The sequence below is a fragment of the Formica exsecta genome, unplaced genomic scaffold (assembly GCF_003651465.1).
Source record: "Formica exsecta isolate Colony F162 unplaced genomic scaffold, ASM365146v1 scaffold211, whole genome shotgun sequence".
NCBI lineage: Eukaryota > Metazoa > Arthropoda > Insecta > Hymenoptera > Formicidae > Formica > Formica exsecta.
In genome coordinates, this window is record NW_021849408.1 from 1,451,850 (window position 1) to 1,469,565 (window position 17,716).

Sequence of the window (17,716 nt, forward strand, 5' to 3'; positions counted from 1 at the left end):
TTCTTCATTATTTATAAACGTTAAAAATTTTCCTTTTATTTTTTGCTCAAACGTGCAAATTATATATTAATAAGAAATAAATAATCGATTATCATATATGATAAGCATTATCTACGCTTATCTCGTAATGATAAAAAGCAAGAAAAATTGATATGCATAAGATGTGCATAAACATGCGCAATGTCTCCTCACAAATGTAACAAAAACTAGAATACAAGCGACATAATATGTCACGTAATGAATTTATTATTGAGTAATCATATTTATTATTGTATTGTCTGTGTAATAATATTATACAGACTGTATTATAATATTATAATGTTAGCAAATAGTTTTAAAATCTCTATATATAATGTAATTAATCATAAGTACTGTAATTATTTCATACTCATTACACTCTCACCTATTCATATAATTTGGACATTAATTAAATATACCTAATTTATAAGTTGAGCATTAATTAAATATGCGTGAAGTATGTGATAGGTTTATAGAATGTTTATATTGTGTACATAATTATATATGAATATAATTATGCACGTACACTCAATTTGAGCGGAAAAATGAAACAAAGTACAATTCAACGTAGGATATATCGTATAAAATTCAGCATTTTTATCGAAACAAAAAATTAAATAGTTAAAGTTTAATCAAGCGTTAAACCAATAAAACAATCAATGATTCATGTCACAATCTCGAGCTTCTGTCTGTTAACCATTAATTATGCAAAATGATCGTAAATATGTATAATAGCGGACATACGTGCTCATTTCGTTTGTATTCTGTTGCAATAAAGATTCTGTTATTATCGCTGATGAAATTTTCTCTGACTGAGCATGCATATACACACATTTAAGAAATTTGATTTAAAGATTTTTAATTTTATTTTGGAGTTTTATTCTATATAATTTTTAAGATTCTCGAAGTCAACTAAAAGAAACAAATCAGTCAAATATTATTCTGGTCTTGCAGCAAAAGGGTATTCTCGAATAAATTATTTCTTTTATTGTATATCAACGGAAAAGAATATGCGAATTGCTAAAAAAAAAAATCAGAAACAGTAATCTAATGATATCTAATAACGAGCGACAACAATCTTTTACCGTGTCAGAGATTGACGGATCGTTCTTTTTACATATAAATCATCCTGTTTGGTATTTCGCGATGGATTCAGCGCTGAAAGTAATTGTTTGCAATGAGACTCGACCTGTCCTCGATAAAAAATAAATCACGTTAACGTTAAAGTCAATGCGTATCTTTTAATCCCATCAGATTAAATGGCTCTTTAATCGCGACATGAAAACATTATTAATGTAAACGAGATATCAGCGAGATAATCCCCGTTCAAATCGTACGCGCGTTTGAAAATAAATTGCGCAAATAATCGCGTACATCTATCGTAAAAAAAGACGAATTAGAAAAGATTGATAAGAACGAACAGTTCACTTTGATTAGAAAATTTTACAGAGTGTCTATGAGCGCGGTTATATTACGTCAAACGATGCCACAATGAGTTTGTCAATGCATGCGGTAGTAGATCTCCGTATACGAAAGGGACTCGTCCCAAGTACATCAGTGCAAGGGGAACCCATTTACTCTGATCGCCACAGATCTCACTTCCTAATCAAATTTAATGGAGAAATAAACGAGGGGGAGATATATTATATATGTCGCCGGATAGTAGTGGCCTGCACCCGATCGTCCTTCTTACACTGTCAGTGCGTAGTTGCCAGTACACGTTAAAGGAGACAGGATACCGTACGCGTCTTTTAACGAGGAAGTGATAAATGGCCGTTCGTCAGGGCCAGGTACGTATAAGCGCAATACGTGAGTTTTTTTATAGAGAACACGAAGAGTTCAAATTTATTTTTAGCATACCTTCGCTTCTTGACATTCTTTATACGCGATTGCGTGTAATTAAATCATCGTGAATCGTTGACATAATATATGTTATATTATGCGATATCATTTTACTATTTCTACAAAAAAAATATGCGTGCAATCTAATCTAATAATATGTAAATATAAATAATGAATAAATAATATAATTATATACTAGAATCTATATTCTCCTTATCTGAATGTAAACTATATATGTTTAAATGTAAATGTAATTTCATTATTGTGATGTCATTTTTTATCACAACTCAAGCAATTATAATAAAATATTATAATTTATAAGTGAGATATCTATGGAACTCTGTCATATAACTTAAATAATAAGCATAACATTAATATACAAATAAAAAAACGCGTTATTCTGTCTTATTTTTAGCAGCGATTAATCATTGTGCATCACAATCTTAATATTATAAATATTTTCTTAATTCTACGCAGCAATGCCGGTCTTTCTAAGTTCGGATTGCAAGGAACGCGATTCATATAAGCGACCATGCCAATAATAACCACTGCTAAATATCTATGTTTAAACGCCACATGAAAGCCAAGCCGAGACGAACGCACGATTTGAATATATTATAAAAATAATTGTTCAAAATTATTTCATTAAAATTGTTTTATAAGAACAATAAAATATAAAAAAATTTAAATCTTTAAATTTAACTTCTCTTAATTTATTGTTATACAAATTATCCGTAAATACGATAAACATCGTGATCAAATAAATCTGGACAGCGGTGCGAATATTGCTGCTAAATTGTCGATTCGAATCATTCAATCAGAATCAATTCCTACGCATTAACGATCAATTGAGCACCACGTGCCATGGGACACATAATCGCGATACCGTCAATATGATATAAAAGATAGCTGATACATCGTGCTGCCTGTCATCTACAGATTCTACTAACTGATTTAAAATCAATTTTTTTTCCGATAAAAACAAAGTCCTCAAAAATGAAATTTGAAAGATGCGAACAAATAAAAGGTTTATTAAGATAATTAAATTTGAATGTAAGATCTTGTATTTAAATTCATGTAGATGTTTAACGTTCAGCTCTTTGACGTTTGGTTATCTAGATAATTAATGTTGAAAATTAAACGGTTCCCCCAAAAAGACAGCGTTTTACATCATATCTATGACAGATAAAAATTCAAAACTGATTAAAGAATTTTTAGATGAAGTATTTCGCTAAATCCGGGACACCCTGTACTGCAGTAGCTTTTGACGCAACAGAATATTCCCAATTAATATATTGCTAATATATTGCTAATGCAAACTAATAACTCATCGAATGATAGCGCGCTTATCTAAGTGCTCGATATATCCGTGCAAGTCATTAAGCAAAGGACAACCATTATGATAAACAGAAATGACTAAACATGCCGATAACACAGGTCTGCATAATTTTATATTTTTTCTGCGATCTGAAAAAAACGAGTAGCTTTTATATGTTGTAATTTTTTGTGCGCTGAATCTAAATTCGCAAGGCAAAATGGTCTATCACGTCAGATTTTCGAGAAAAACGGGGTTGAAATCTCACAAAAAACGCGTTTTTTACCATTTTTTAAAATTTGTAGCAGACAAATCCGATGTGCAAGAGACTTCAAATAGGGCTCAAATGAAAGCTTGAACATTGGACTTTAATATAAAAATATCGAATCTTTTACCGCAAGTATCATCGAATTTCAGACGCGTTTTGTTTTTAGGTGTAATCGTACTGTATGTAAGTAGAACGATTACCCCATGCAGTCCGATGCAAAACCATTGCAAACAGTAAAAGTTTTAATCATAGATTCAATACACGAGATTAAAAGTGCTTGATCGCACTAAAAACGTTTTTTTTTCATTTGTTAAAAAAAATTATAATTTTTTTAAAAAAATTGTAATTTTTTACTGTCAACTGTGAGTAAATAATTTTACTCACTTTTAATCTTGATGCGATTATATCTTAAAACAAAACGCGCCTGAGGTTCGATAGTACCTGCGGTAAAAGATTCGATATTTTTATATTAAAGTACAATGTTCAAGCTTTCATTTGAGCTCTGTCTGAAGTCTTTTGAATATCAGGTTCATCTGCTACAAATTTTCAAAAATTGTTAAAAAACGCATTTTTTTGGAGTTTCAACACCGTTTTTCTCAAAAATTTGACGTAATAGATCATTTTACCTTGCGGATTTGAATTCAGCGCACAAAAAGACTGTAGGAAACTATTCGTTTTTTTTCAGACCGCAAAATCAGGCAGACCTGTCTATTCATTTACGGCAATAATAAACATTTTTTGCAACGCACGATGCGTTACAGTCGTGTGCGAGATGCGATTTTATCCGCCATTCACAGAATGTCTCGACGCATAAAATTTATAGTTATTTATGCATCTATCACGGGCAATCAGGATCACAGCATCCGGCATCTGCGCGCACAATAACGCGCGGATAAAATTGATCGGATACAGCAGAGCAATAGAAGCAGAACGAGGCATTTCGCAGGTGCAATCAAGTATATACTTTGCTTTGTTCTGACGCAATACACCCGCGTGTACAGATCTCATGTGATACGCGACGAATGCATTATTTGCATCCGCTAATCGTTGAGTTTGTTCCGACAAATTTTCGCTCACATCAAGCGATCGCAATCGCAGTCACACTTGAATGTTAATGGCTTTAGACATTAACGCTATTAATTTTTACAAATTTCGGCAAGATTCGTTTCAATACTTGTTTCAATTGTACATTTTTGTAGGATACAAATATATCTTGAGATTACCTTAAATCTAATCTTAAATCCTTTCCTCTTTCTTGCACGATGCATGCAAAAACATAAAAAAAAACATATCTTAAGCATTTTATGTGTATCCCTATTTTTTAATATACAATAATTATTCTATTTAAGAAATAGATAGTAACAATATCATATAGAACAAAATGTTAGCAAAAACGAATATTGTCTTTTTCAGGTCTTTCTAGTCATCTAATGTGAATTCATCACATAAAAAAATTAATAGACTATATACAATAAGAGAATTTTTTTTTTCGTCATAATGTTCCGCCTTCTTTTTCTATCAAACATAAATTTATTTGAGATCATAAAAATTAAAAAGATAATAAAAGAGATAATAAAAGTTAATTTTTTTTGTTAATAGCCTTTTACGGCTGATCAAGCAGGAGCGATTGATTCATTTTGAAAACAGATCCATTGCGGTCTATAACTGTACTATCTCTAGTTAAATGTTCGCATTTATACGCGTTTACGTATTGCATCAGTATGCATCTAGTGTCTGCCTAGTGCATCTGTCTAGTTAGTCTAGTAAACAGTTTAATTCTTGCGTGCAATCTAATGTCAATATTAGTCCGCAAAATAATTTCAAGGAGATTCGACAGACTTATATGCCTTAGAAAACGGACATTGACGTAAATTGATTCTCGAGTTAATATAACAATTCAATCTTAATTAATAGATATATGTGTGATATTGATTTTAATATATACATATATATATTCTCTAGCAAAATATTTATTTAACAATCTTACAAGTAAATTGTGAATTATTAGACTAATTCGTTATATGGTATATCTCTCACGATTATTTAGTCCATTTTGAAGCGGTCGTGAATCAAATTTCATAAAGGATCGTATTACACAGTCATGTTGAGGATAACGTGTTAGTCGACACGTGCAAAGACGTTCAACACGACTTTAATTTTAAAATAAATAACGTCTTATAAATTTCAATTTATCGAAAAAAAAAAAAACTAAAATATCGGAGAGAGTAGGTTGCAATTTTAAAATATTTTAATTTCTAATAATTCCAGACGATTTTTATTTTTGAAACACAGAAACTCAAATTAATAACATATTAATTTTTTTCAGATATACAAGATATTAAATACGAGTAATAACAGAACAAGTAGAACTAGAGGTTTTCTGTGTTAGCATAATTTAATCTTTTCGTACGATACAAGGGATATGCAAATGCATAGACGAAAGATTCGATCGAAATTAACATAGGTCTCGTTAAATTGACATTTCATTTTTTAGCAATTAGATGCCACAGTTTATCAGAGCTGATATAAACTAATATTAACTTGGTTCATTTATAATTAGTTTATTCATCAAAAGTCCATAGCACTTATTGTTTAAATAATCCTAGGTATCTAAACCTATTGCATTTTTATTCCGATCTTTTTTATTGTGATTTTTACCATACTTTTAGTTATTTTTTTTTAGTTATTTTATAATTAATTTCTCAAATCTCACTTTTTTTTCAGAAAGTCCATTTGCTCAAAGAACTGTGATATAATCTGATAGGAAGCGCAGTCTTTAATAAAAATAAATATTTTCAATTTTCAGTTAAGAGGAAGAACAAAATGTTACGACGATGTTTTGATATCTCTTCTCTATTTTTATCATAATATAAACGGAGGGGTGTGTCTTATCGTGTATCAGAAAACGTTTCGTTTTTGCTGAAGTTTTATTCGCATAATGAACGGTATATGCATTCGATAGTAAACGCAATAGCAAAAACACAATCCTATTGACCGTTCACTCAAGGCCGTAGTATTCCGCCTATAAAATAGCCTCTTTAAAACCGACTTATCAAAACAAAATACATTACGATCATGGTGAGACGGACAACTTGTTCTTCATGCCAAAGGCACTCCAATAAATCGCAAGCACGCCTTAAGTTAACATGATAAAATTGACCTTCCCAAGATTAAAGATTCCCATTCGAGGAATGTATGCTTGCGGTTATTTTCATCGAACACCAATTTAATTTAATTGGACGAATCGAATATCGAATGTATGAGTTCCACACGATTAAAGTTTCATGGCCACTATTTTTTATTCTTTTTTTTTTATATCAGTTTTTTCGCGCAATTCCAATATATTTTTTCAACTGCACCAAACATCTTTTCTATCAATTTTTTATGTTATCTGTTTATTTGATATATTTTGTCTTCTATATTTTAATTTTATAAGTAATTTATTACAAGTGTAACAAAAGAAATTTATGTAAATGATAAAGAATGATGGAACAAAGACCTCTCTGAATATCAGGATATTTGATACATCGATAGATATACGATATCACATCCAGAAGCGATCGAGTTTCGCATCACTCTAGCATCGAGCTAAAAACTCTCGACTAACGTAAGAGAGAACGGTGCTAAGAAATTAATATCGTATATAAAGATATAGTAACAAAAATTACAGTAGTTTATTGGCATATAAGTTCGGGTCCGTGTATATAAAATTATCTAAGAAAACAAAAATTTGCATCGATCCACTAACAAGAGAAATATTCAAAGCAGTTGATACATTTAAAATATAACGATTTATTCTGCATTTCAAGGACAATTTTTCGCTGTTCTAATAAATTTTTTTAAGGTTGCCGTTCCTCGTATGACAAAATTTTACCATTCACTGACTGTGTTATCCCCTCTTTACCCGTCGAATGTGAAAAGTATTATAATTAGAATATTCGTTCAGGATTTCGTTAGCGCATCCGGTTCGAAAGAACCGGAGAGAACGTTCAAGAGAGACTATATTTCATTGTCGATCGTTTATCGATAGTTTCACTTATCGAATGTCGCGATCAAAGGACGCCACCATCGTGATGATTCGCAATTCCTGCCGCACCTCCGCGCGACTTAAGTCACCGTTGCTACAGGCGATATTGGCTCGTTAAAAGCTGATCATTTTCACCGAAAACGAATAGTTTTTAATTGTGTTTAATCTGCGAATTATTGTAAAAATGATCATTTTTTCTCCGATTATTGTTGCAAAGAAAATCAAATTTTGAATGGATTTTAAATAAATCTACCATGTGTCGATGCGAGATACTTTATATAATGTATGGCGAGAGAATCAATAAATCCTATATATTTAGGATAAGAATAACATGAATTGAATTATACGATCCTTACTATTGTATTGTCTCCAAGGTACCATGTCTTATTTTAGATACGACTTATACGGTTACATCAGTAACCTTCATACCGGGAGTGACCATTCGTCATTGTCTTTGACATGTCCCGTTCTATATTCATATAGCACAATCATATCATTATATGGAACGTAAACGACCTCAGCGCAAAATGCTAAAAATCTATAGACAAAATGATATATTTATAGATGATTTATAGACAAGATTTCTCCATATGTATATGGCAAATCGATTTTTCGATGCCCGTACATAATGCAAATTATAATACTAGGTAGATTATTGTAACGTCAGCGATTTTTCGATCATTACGTTAATTTAAAGTCGCAGATCGAATAATGAAGTGATATTAATTTCATATTCCCATGTTTTCTATTCGCTCATTAAACACAAGAAAGTGTCGGTTCGACAAGAACAGATAGCAAGTGGGATTCTGATTGGACGGATCTATTTGCAATATTTTCCGTTCCGTTTCAAGAAACGTACATGTCCATACAAGTAGAAGATAAATATTAACTTTCCGTTAATTTAATTGCTTTTCGATGTTAAATAATGCCTAATGCATATAATAAAACAAGTACACGTTTGAGTGTTAAAAGTATACGGATGTACCAATTAACGTTCATTATTTCTTACAATATGCGCAACCATGTTACGTCAAACAACAACGTCAAACAAAAGTTATTCTCCGATTTCATATACAACACGCGATGCTACATTTTTCTATAAATTCTAAATAGCAAACCGACCCCAAATCAGGTTGTCTTGCGGATTATTATCTATCTGCATGTAATATAGAATCACGCACTGAACTCGCGAAATCTATTCTAGATATAAAAATATTTAATATTAAATTTTACATGCGTATTCTAATAATATAAACGCAAGTTAAATAGGCCACATATTAAACATATAAAATATGAAATGTTTATATTATTTAGAAAATGATCAAAAAATTATTGTCTCTATATATCTCCGAAATTTTTATTTAATCTCTTATGTTCTCAATGCAATGTTATTCAAAGTGGTAAAGACGCAGATCTACTTGGTTTATCGTAACAAATTGTAGCAAAATTATACAAATCTTTAGCATAATTACATAGTGATAATCGCGATCGAGATATTACTGACAGATATGCTTCGATATTAAAATGTGAATGGAGGCGTTTACCAACTCTAAGTATCCTAAACTATATATGGCTGTCCCTGAACCTGCAAGCACTCCTTCTGCCGCTATTACAGAACGTATATAAGATAGACGGCATGCTATCACAATGCGCAGTGTTAGATTACCATTGCATTCGACGACAGCAACTGACAGCATTTTAACGCTTAGGACTTTCTTCCACGCAATTGTTACACGCAACTTATACACCGACGTTTTCGCGATCAAAAAATTTCCGAAAGTTATTCTACGCTTCATCGAACAAAGAAGTGTAAAAAAGTTTGCGAATCTCATATCATTCATCATGGAGAAAATACACGCGTCAAATCTGGTCAATGCGATGTGTATCGCCAGTGACAAGACCACTACCAGTTTCGTGAAAGAAAAACCGAAGATTACGAGATACTCGGTAAGAAAATAGGGTGGACCAACTCAATAAGAAATCCAGAAGAGAATTAAAATAATGCAAAAATTGAGATCGATGGAATTGAATATCGTATTGTAATGGTTTAAAATCTGAATCTTCAGGTGTAATAATTTAATCAATTATTAAAGCGTAATAATTTAATTTAAATATATCGTGTGAGATGTTTTTTTTAGAGCAAGATTCGATATAATTTCAGAACGTTTTATTCTTGATGCGATAGATATGGAAAATTATATTTTAAATGAATTAAAAATCGTGATGCCCCAGCAGCATAATTTCGATTCACGGCCGTTATAATTTTTATTATTTACGTTACACATTCGTTTCCTTTGAAATTTCACTGTTTTATTTTGGATGAATATAGGAATCGTCTTTGCATGTGCTTATCGTATCGAAATTTTACCACAATGCAATTTGTAATCACTGGATATGATGATACTTTTTCAAAGAATCAAGTTATACTTCTATGTAGAGAAAAATAGAGAGAAAGGGGGATATGTTCGTTGCTCTTCATGTAATGTATAAGAAAACGTTCAGCGCGATGATGTAATCATTTTCTCACGGCAATTGTCGGAAATAAGAGATTATTATGCAGATTATTAATTACACTGAAAGAAACTAAACGTAAGATCTCTTAATGCAAGTAAGGATGCGCTACCCTTGGCGTGACGTAAATCAGATGATGACAAGGGCATTCTTATAGAAACGCAACAATGCATAATGCTGAAGTACCGGTTACTTTAATTGCGACAAATATTATCAGCATATTATTTAACAATTATCTTCAAAATCATTTGCCAATGGAAGGACATTTCGAGCTACACGCGAATAATAACATTCAAGGAAAAGAAGTTTTACACGTTTCACATTTATATTTTGAACAACGTGTCGCGATGTTACAGTAACAATGCAGACGTCTAAGAGACAAAATTCATAATTCTAAATCTTCAAAAAAGAGTGTCTAAAAGTAGATATCATGAAATTCATTATAATTTTCCTTTAGATCTTTGCGTCGTTCGCGAAGCTCGTGCCAAAACGCACGTTATACACGCAAAAGCGATCTTATTGACTCTTATAAATCACTGCCTAGAAGTAGATCAATGATAAATTAGCACTGGGTGACGTTGACCGCTCAATGAACGATCAACGTCATAAATACGATAAAACGGCGTTGAATAAATGGTCACACGCGTATCAACGCCGACATACAGCGTAACAAGCTGGAGAACACTCCCATTTATGATAATCTTCTCCGAATCCCCGATCCAAGAAGTATAATTTTTCATACAAATTATACTGAATTTTTTATTGTCGTAATTACATGCTTTACGTCTCGGTCTATTCAATATCCCATTAAGTACAGATAGCTTTAATTAAAAAATCTTCATCTACATTTTCGATTAACGGCAATCGATACTGATAATTTGTCAGATATTTTCAGGATAGGATATCGACTATTCGATTCGTCATAAAATACCAATTTCAAATTTTCTTTAAATTTCTAAATATATCAAATTTTAATTATATAAATTAAAGCAAAAAATGTATTATAATCTCTTCTCCTATAATATTAAATAAATTTCTCTAAAGCCTCATAATTGCATAATATCCTATTTTACAACATTCTTATTTCAGTTAGCCGATTCGGCCGACGGATTGAACAGTGATATGGACTATCACATCGAGATAATTAACAAGGACGATAAATCAAGGATACTAAAATTCCTGAGAAGGTTCTTCTTCAGGGATGAACGGAGAGAACAGTACTTGCATGGAATTGGAGGACTATTGCAGCTATTCGTCGTTCGAAAATAATTTGAGTTTAATGGCGGTTACTACGAGTGGTGCAATTATCGGTGTCCTGCTCAATGGTAAGATTGCAATTAATTTTACCGTTGGATTTTTTCAGTTTTTCCTTCCGTATGCATTTATTCCTATATCCGCGATAGATTTCAAATTAAGTGATGATTTTCGCATCTGCTTACACACGCAACCGAGACATGAATATTAAAGGAAGATAAAAATAAATGTTTATTCATACGATAAATGCTCTACGAAACTTCTTTTTATTTGTAGACACATTTTCTCTTTAAATCTTAAAACGAAAACATTGTAATTATAATCACTCGCAATGAATTTCAATGAATTTTTCATGCATTTTATATAATCTAAATGAATTATCTTGTTGTATTTTTCCAGTATAGAGTGTGTTAGTCATTACGTATGTGTGTGCATATATTCTTATAGAAATAAATTTTAGCGAAAACGAACAATTTTTTCTAACCCACAAAAGATTGAATCATCAATATTTGTTCATTAAAACTGTTTTTGCTTTAATCTTGCTGATATCATTAAAGTGATTGAAATTCTACAATCGTTTATAATATTACATTAAATGTTGCTCTTGTTAGTTTGATATCCTATATCTGCGATCAAAGAAGCATTCGATGAATATACATGTACCCGTTATAAAAGATAAACATTTATTTTGATCTTCCTTTAATACGCATGTGTCTCGGTTGAACAGATGCAAAAATTGCCATTTAATTTGAGATCTATCGCATATGCAAATAAATTCAGAAAAGAAACTGAAAAAGTCCAACGGTACTATTCAATGTTACGTAAAATGTTATGGATCTCGAATAATCTCGTGAGTTATTAATTATCCGGTACCAGTTGTGATTCAAAAAAGATAATTACATCTCTGCGATTTATCTGCTGATAAATATATATATATATTTAGATTTAAATGCACATAAGACACGCAAATAAGCTTACGCGATATTCGAAAATTAGAATTGGAAATTATGCATTGCGTGAATCTCTCTCTCTCTCTCTCTCACGCCAACGATATCGCGAAAAATATTAATCAAGAATTTAAGCAATTAACGACTATAGATAAATAATAATATAGTATAGATAATAGCTTAACGTGCAACAGCACGAAAATAGCAACAGACTAAAATAAGCATTATTCAATTAAAATTTATATTTTTTTCAAAGTAACATATTTAAAAAAAAAAAGAAACATTATATCTTTATGTGAGAAGATTAAAAAAGTATTATGTTTCCATATAAAGTTTCCAATAATAGATTTATATATTACAATTTTTATAATGTTCGAGAAAAATATTAACCAGATATCGTTCATTTGATCTCTTAATATGATGAATAATTTCATTGCAAAGTTCATAAAAAGATGATATAACGCACTCTCACAAAAAAGAAAGAAAATATTTTTTCTCACTAAATTAAAAAGATAGTTATATATCTATTAGGTTCATAGAATAATTTGCTTTTTTCATCGATATTTTTTTATTATATCAGATAATAATAAGATTAATGGAACAGTCGAAACATTTCATTTCTTTAACTAAATTTTTTGTACAAAAAATAAATTATTATATTTTAAACTGAGGAAGAGTTCAATCATCCTATATGGAAGTATAATATTTTCTCTCTCTCTTTGGACTTTTAAACGGCATCACGTGTACCGTTGTCTGTCGTATCAATTATGCGGTTGTTAATTTAATTCATGGCTTGTCTGGTAATTAATAGTCGTCGTTAAAGTAATAGTAAACGCCCTGCGTGGTTGTACATACTACATATGTAAATGGGACCATATCTATTAAAATAATTTTTCATTTTCAAAACCTCGTATGAACATTGAAATCCAAGGAGAACTAAAAAAAAGTATTACTTTGGAAACATCACGAACAACCGCCAATGAATGTGCAAATGATCTACATCGCGGGAAAAGGAACCTTTAATCATCAATTATATTAACTTAATAGCCGCATATTAATGTCTACTAAATAGCAACGTTGGTTCTGTCTATTAAGCAACATATGTTGCATTATCGCCATTACATGCATTTAACATAAATTACTTATATGTAGCTAGTATTTTGTAGTATATACAAAGAATTTATCTTACTTTTTCGCTACAGGTAAAACAGATCCCCCACCGGATGAAGAGCCAGAATACATAAAGTCATGCAAAAACCCAAAATTTAAGAAAATATTGAGATTATTGCATCATATAGACAAAAGTGTGAATGTAGATGGACAATTTCGAGATTTAAACGTTTTGGAAATCAAAATAATCTCAGTAGATACAAATTGGAGAGGAAAAGGCGTTGCAAAGGCTCTCATAGAAAAAGCAATGTGAGTATTGTCTTAATAATAGATTTAGAGCTCAATATGAACGACGCGTTCAAATGAACGTTATATTTTTTACTTATCTATCTTTAGAGAAATTGCGAAGGAGCAAGGATTTCATTACGCTAGGGCAGATTGCTCGTCCTTATTTTCCGGCAAACTTTGTGCACGAATTGGCTTTGACGCGATATACAAACTCGATTATAACGACTACGTGGATGAAGAAGGAAAACCAATTTTTTCACCTGCTTCGCCTCACACAGCAGTTGTTAGTTACATAAAAAAATTATAAAGAGCAAAAAAATTAAATAAAAAGTTGGTATTAGAATAAAAAAGTGGTCGTCGGAATCGATAACAAACAAGAATTCAGTTTGACAAGAAAATATTAAAGATGTATAATTGAGATATTTGCTCTGTGTTTTATCTTTTCTTCATGAAATAAACATTTCTTTAAATGCACATACAATCATAAGTAAAAAATAAAATATTTTATAAGAATTGTTTCAGACATGATAGAATGAAAGCACATTCTCATTACTTTTATGTATCATCTGTTATGTATGTAATATTATATATTATGACACTTTCAATTTTTTTAAATAAATAAGCAAAGCCTGATAATAAAAATAATATAAATTTTTATCCCTCTTCAAAAATCACACAAATAGAAAAGATCACGTTTATTTTTATTTCTAATAGAGAGGAGAAAAGGATGTCGAGAAAAAATGTGTGAAAACAAAATACTCATGTTTAATAATAGACTTTTTAATTTAGTTTTTGATAAATTATTCATACTAAAATCAATTGCTATCTTTATCCAGGAACTCATTAAGATCCTTTGCAGAATTAATATTCTCTATGACATATTGACTATCATTGGATTTGTTATGTGCTACATTTCTAGTCTGTTGGTATTCATTTTCTAATTCATTATTTCGAAGATTCACAATCTTTTTCATTCTAATAGAATAAACCATAAAAATAAAGTGTACCAACCCCAACCCAAGAAATAGAAAAGCCATTACACGACCAAAGTGTGCATTTGGTTTTTGTTGAGGTGGTGGCCATGGTCCTCCCGCTGTACGTACTTCATATTCCCATCGACTCCCATATTGGCTGCAATAATACATTCCATTTTCTTCATCAATTACATTATATTTTTTATATCTGTACATATTAAATAATATGTAGAATCAATTGTAAAAATAAATCTTTTGGCAGCCTTTTTTAGAAAAACATTCAAAATATTCTATTTTGGCATTAAAATAATCACTGAAAATAATCATTGAATTTTATGGCTTATTTCCAATATATTTTTAGAATAGTATAAATACATACACACACACACACATATTAATTCAATAATTTTAAATTTTTATATTAGTTTTTGGTGAAAATAGAAAACCAGTGATGCAAAAGTAGAAATCTAAAAAATAACAGTTGTTTCCATATTGCATAATCAATGAATATATTCATCTCTTTTTATATACTCAATATTCGATATTTAATATTCGATAAATGTTCAATATAAAAGGGACTTCATCAATTTATTTGAAACTTATATATTTTGTTTCGAAAAATAAAAAATGTGATTGATTATATTGTAAAATTCTAAGAGGAATCTATATAACTGAACTGAACGAATATAGTGGCATGAGATACTGTGTGGCTCACAAGGGAACTTCGCGAACCCGAAAATTTTGATTCTGATGAAACTTTAGACATGTAGGAGGGCTAATAATAGATAAATTTAGGAATGTTCAATTGCGACCCAAAAACGGTTCTAAGAGGTGAAAGCATCCCTCATATGTATAGAACGGTATTTTGCTTTTCTCGATATATCTCGAAAATTATTCTAGATATTTAATAAATTATTTCTAAATTATTAAAAAATGTTTTATGCAAAAGTTTCATGGTAAAAACAATTGTATATGTTTTTAATTATTTCGCGCTTGTCTACAATGTTCTTTTTTTGAGGTTTTCTACCCAAAATATATAGAATATGTAAGTTAAAAAAAAAAATGGTTGGAGTGTTATATATATATATTAAATATTTACTCCATTTTCTAAAATATTATACAAATTTTACCTGTTTTGTGAGTTATATGTATAGGATGGATTGCTTTTACTGTACTTCAAGCCTAAATCATATTGGCGTCTAGTATTTTCTTTCCCCAAAATCGAATAAGCCTCATTCAATTTTACAAAATCAGAATGACTGTGTTTTCCACTAGTATCAGGATGTAGCTAGCAAAAACAAAAGTACAATTTATATGACTTAAGAACATAGAATAGTTAAAATAGAAGCACGTTATGTTTGGTTTTATTATATCAGACAAGCTAAAGAGAATATTTATATTTAATCCCATCTCGATTAAAAAATGAATTATCTATAAAATTATTTATAACATACTTGTTTTGACAATTTAAGGAAAGCTCGTCTGATTTCTTCTTGCGATGCATTGGATGAAACATTTAAGGTTCCGTAATGATCTTGTTGGTATCTTTAAAAGAAACTGCGTGCTATATTGAAAGTATTAGGTCTGTCCTTTTTAGCAATACCACAGTACATATTACACTTTTAATACTCAGGATGAAATAAATATATATTTCAATATATCGAAGAGAAATAAAAAAAAGAAAACAAAAAAAATATACAGAAAATATCGCTAAAAAGAACAAGTTTGCTGCAGTTTGACAGCAAAATAAGGATAACTAACCTATGAGTTCCATAACTTCTAACTACCCAACAGATTTCCGGTTTACACATTCGAAAAAGTTGTGCCATCATTTGCAGTATCTTCGAATGAAGCAATCATTTCGGCGACATTGCAAAACATTTTGCGCATCAGAGATTAATATGTCAGACGAACTCTGCCTCTGCCATTATCTACGCAATGTAAAAATAACATGTCGACTGTCGACATGTATCGCTGATATTTTCAGAGAGGACGTGTTGGTTGCATAAGTTTGTAAGGTAAATTCCTTTATAAGCGCGCTCGATATACTAACTCTATAGTTGATAAACGAAAAAACTGCTTTAACGGCTCCTAAGAGCAGAGAGAAGCTACACCGCCATTTGTCGTGAGACTGTTTCCCTAGCTGATACAGTGGCGCTAACTAGATCCACTTTAGAGCCGGCAGAACTACATAGCCAAATTCACTTTTTGATGCTATGGTAAAACGACCGGTTTTGGTGCATGTCCGTGCTAAACACATCGTGGATCAAAAATGCAGAGAAATATTATGGATTTATTAATGTTTTATTAGCTGCACATGATATTTTGTCATTTTAATATATAGCGATAATAAATTATAATTGAAGTATTTTTATATATATGCGCATGTAAAATGAAATAAATTCTCTTAAATAAATTTTTTTAATAATTTTATTCCTAATTTTTAAATATAACGTGTAGAAGATATTTACAATAAATTGCTTTCACTTTTTTCTTATTCTTGAAAAAAATTAAGCATTTTAAACATTATCAAATCATGCTTTTAATTTATATAATCTTTTATTATTAATTTTTTTTTATAATTATATTATTCAATTAATGTTTTAATTTATGAATTCAGTTGGCTGCACTAGTGCGCACCAATGCACATTAAAAACTATTATAAACAAATATATATATAAGCATAATTAATTATATTTTCTTATAGTTTTAACCGTGTTCTATTGTTTTTTAAGTAGTTTTAATTGTTGATAGCGTTAATTAATTTGTTCACGTTCATATGATCGCCGGTGATACTATCAGCTATCAGATTTTCGCAAAATGTCATAAAATGTCAAAAAATCGCGATATCTTGTGCAATATTGTTTTTTTAGCGTATAAAATGTTAAGAATGTTTTTTCTATCTTGTGGAATTCTATTCAGAATTTTAATTAAAAGGCCGGAAATGCAAAAATAATTCTTTTCTCAGGACATTTAGATATATATTTATACGACATTAATTTCAAGAACGATTAAAACTCCCTTTTCTCTATTATTGTCTTTTTCACTTTCATTTTATTTAAAAATATTAATATAAAAAATATAACTACAGTATCTCTCTTAGTCTGACTCTTCCCCTTCGACCTGTCCGGCATGGGTGACCCTACCGGTAACTTATTAACG

The 17,716-nt window shown here is 30.4% G+C and overlaps 2 protein-coding genes across 2 annotated transcripts; one reads left to right on the forward strand and one right to left on the reverse strand.

Annotated features, from left to right (window-relative positions):
• The first annotated feature begins 1,704 nt into the window (after positions 1-1,704).
• Positions 1,705-14,210, forward strand: LOC115235198 (dopamine N-acetyltransferase-like). The gene is given in 5 exon segments (XM_029806822.1): positions 1,705-1,808; positions 11,071-11,186; positions 11,188-11,306; positions 13,385-13,601; positions 13,689-14,210. Coding segments are annotated over 5 exon segments (672 nt in total). The 5' UTR covers positions 1,705-1,787; the 3' UTR covers positions 13,888-14,210.
• A 130-nt stretch (positions 14,211-14,340) lies between these two features.
• Positions 14,341-16,555, reverse strand: LOC115235199 (dnaJ homolog subfamily C member 4-like). The gene is made up of 4 exons (XM_029806823.1): positions 16,316-16,555; positions 16,009-16,099; positions 15,685-15,842; positions 14,341-14,711 (listed from the first exon to the last, which is right to left on the reverse strand). Exons 1-4 carry the CDS (start codon positions 16,384-16,386, stop codon positions 14,396-14,398), a joined length of 636 nt encoding a protein of 211 aa, XP_029662683.1. The 5' UTR covers positions 16,387-16,555; the 3' UTR covers positions 14,341-14,395.
• Positions 16,556-17,716: the final 1,161 nt, after the last annotated feature.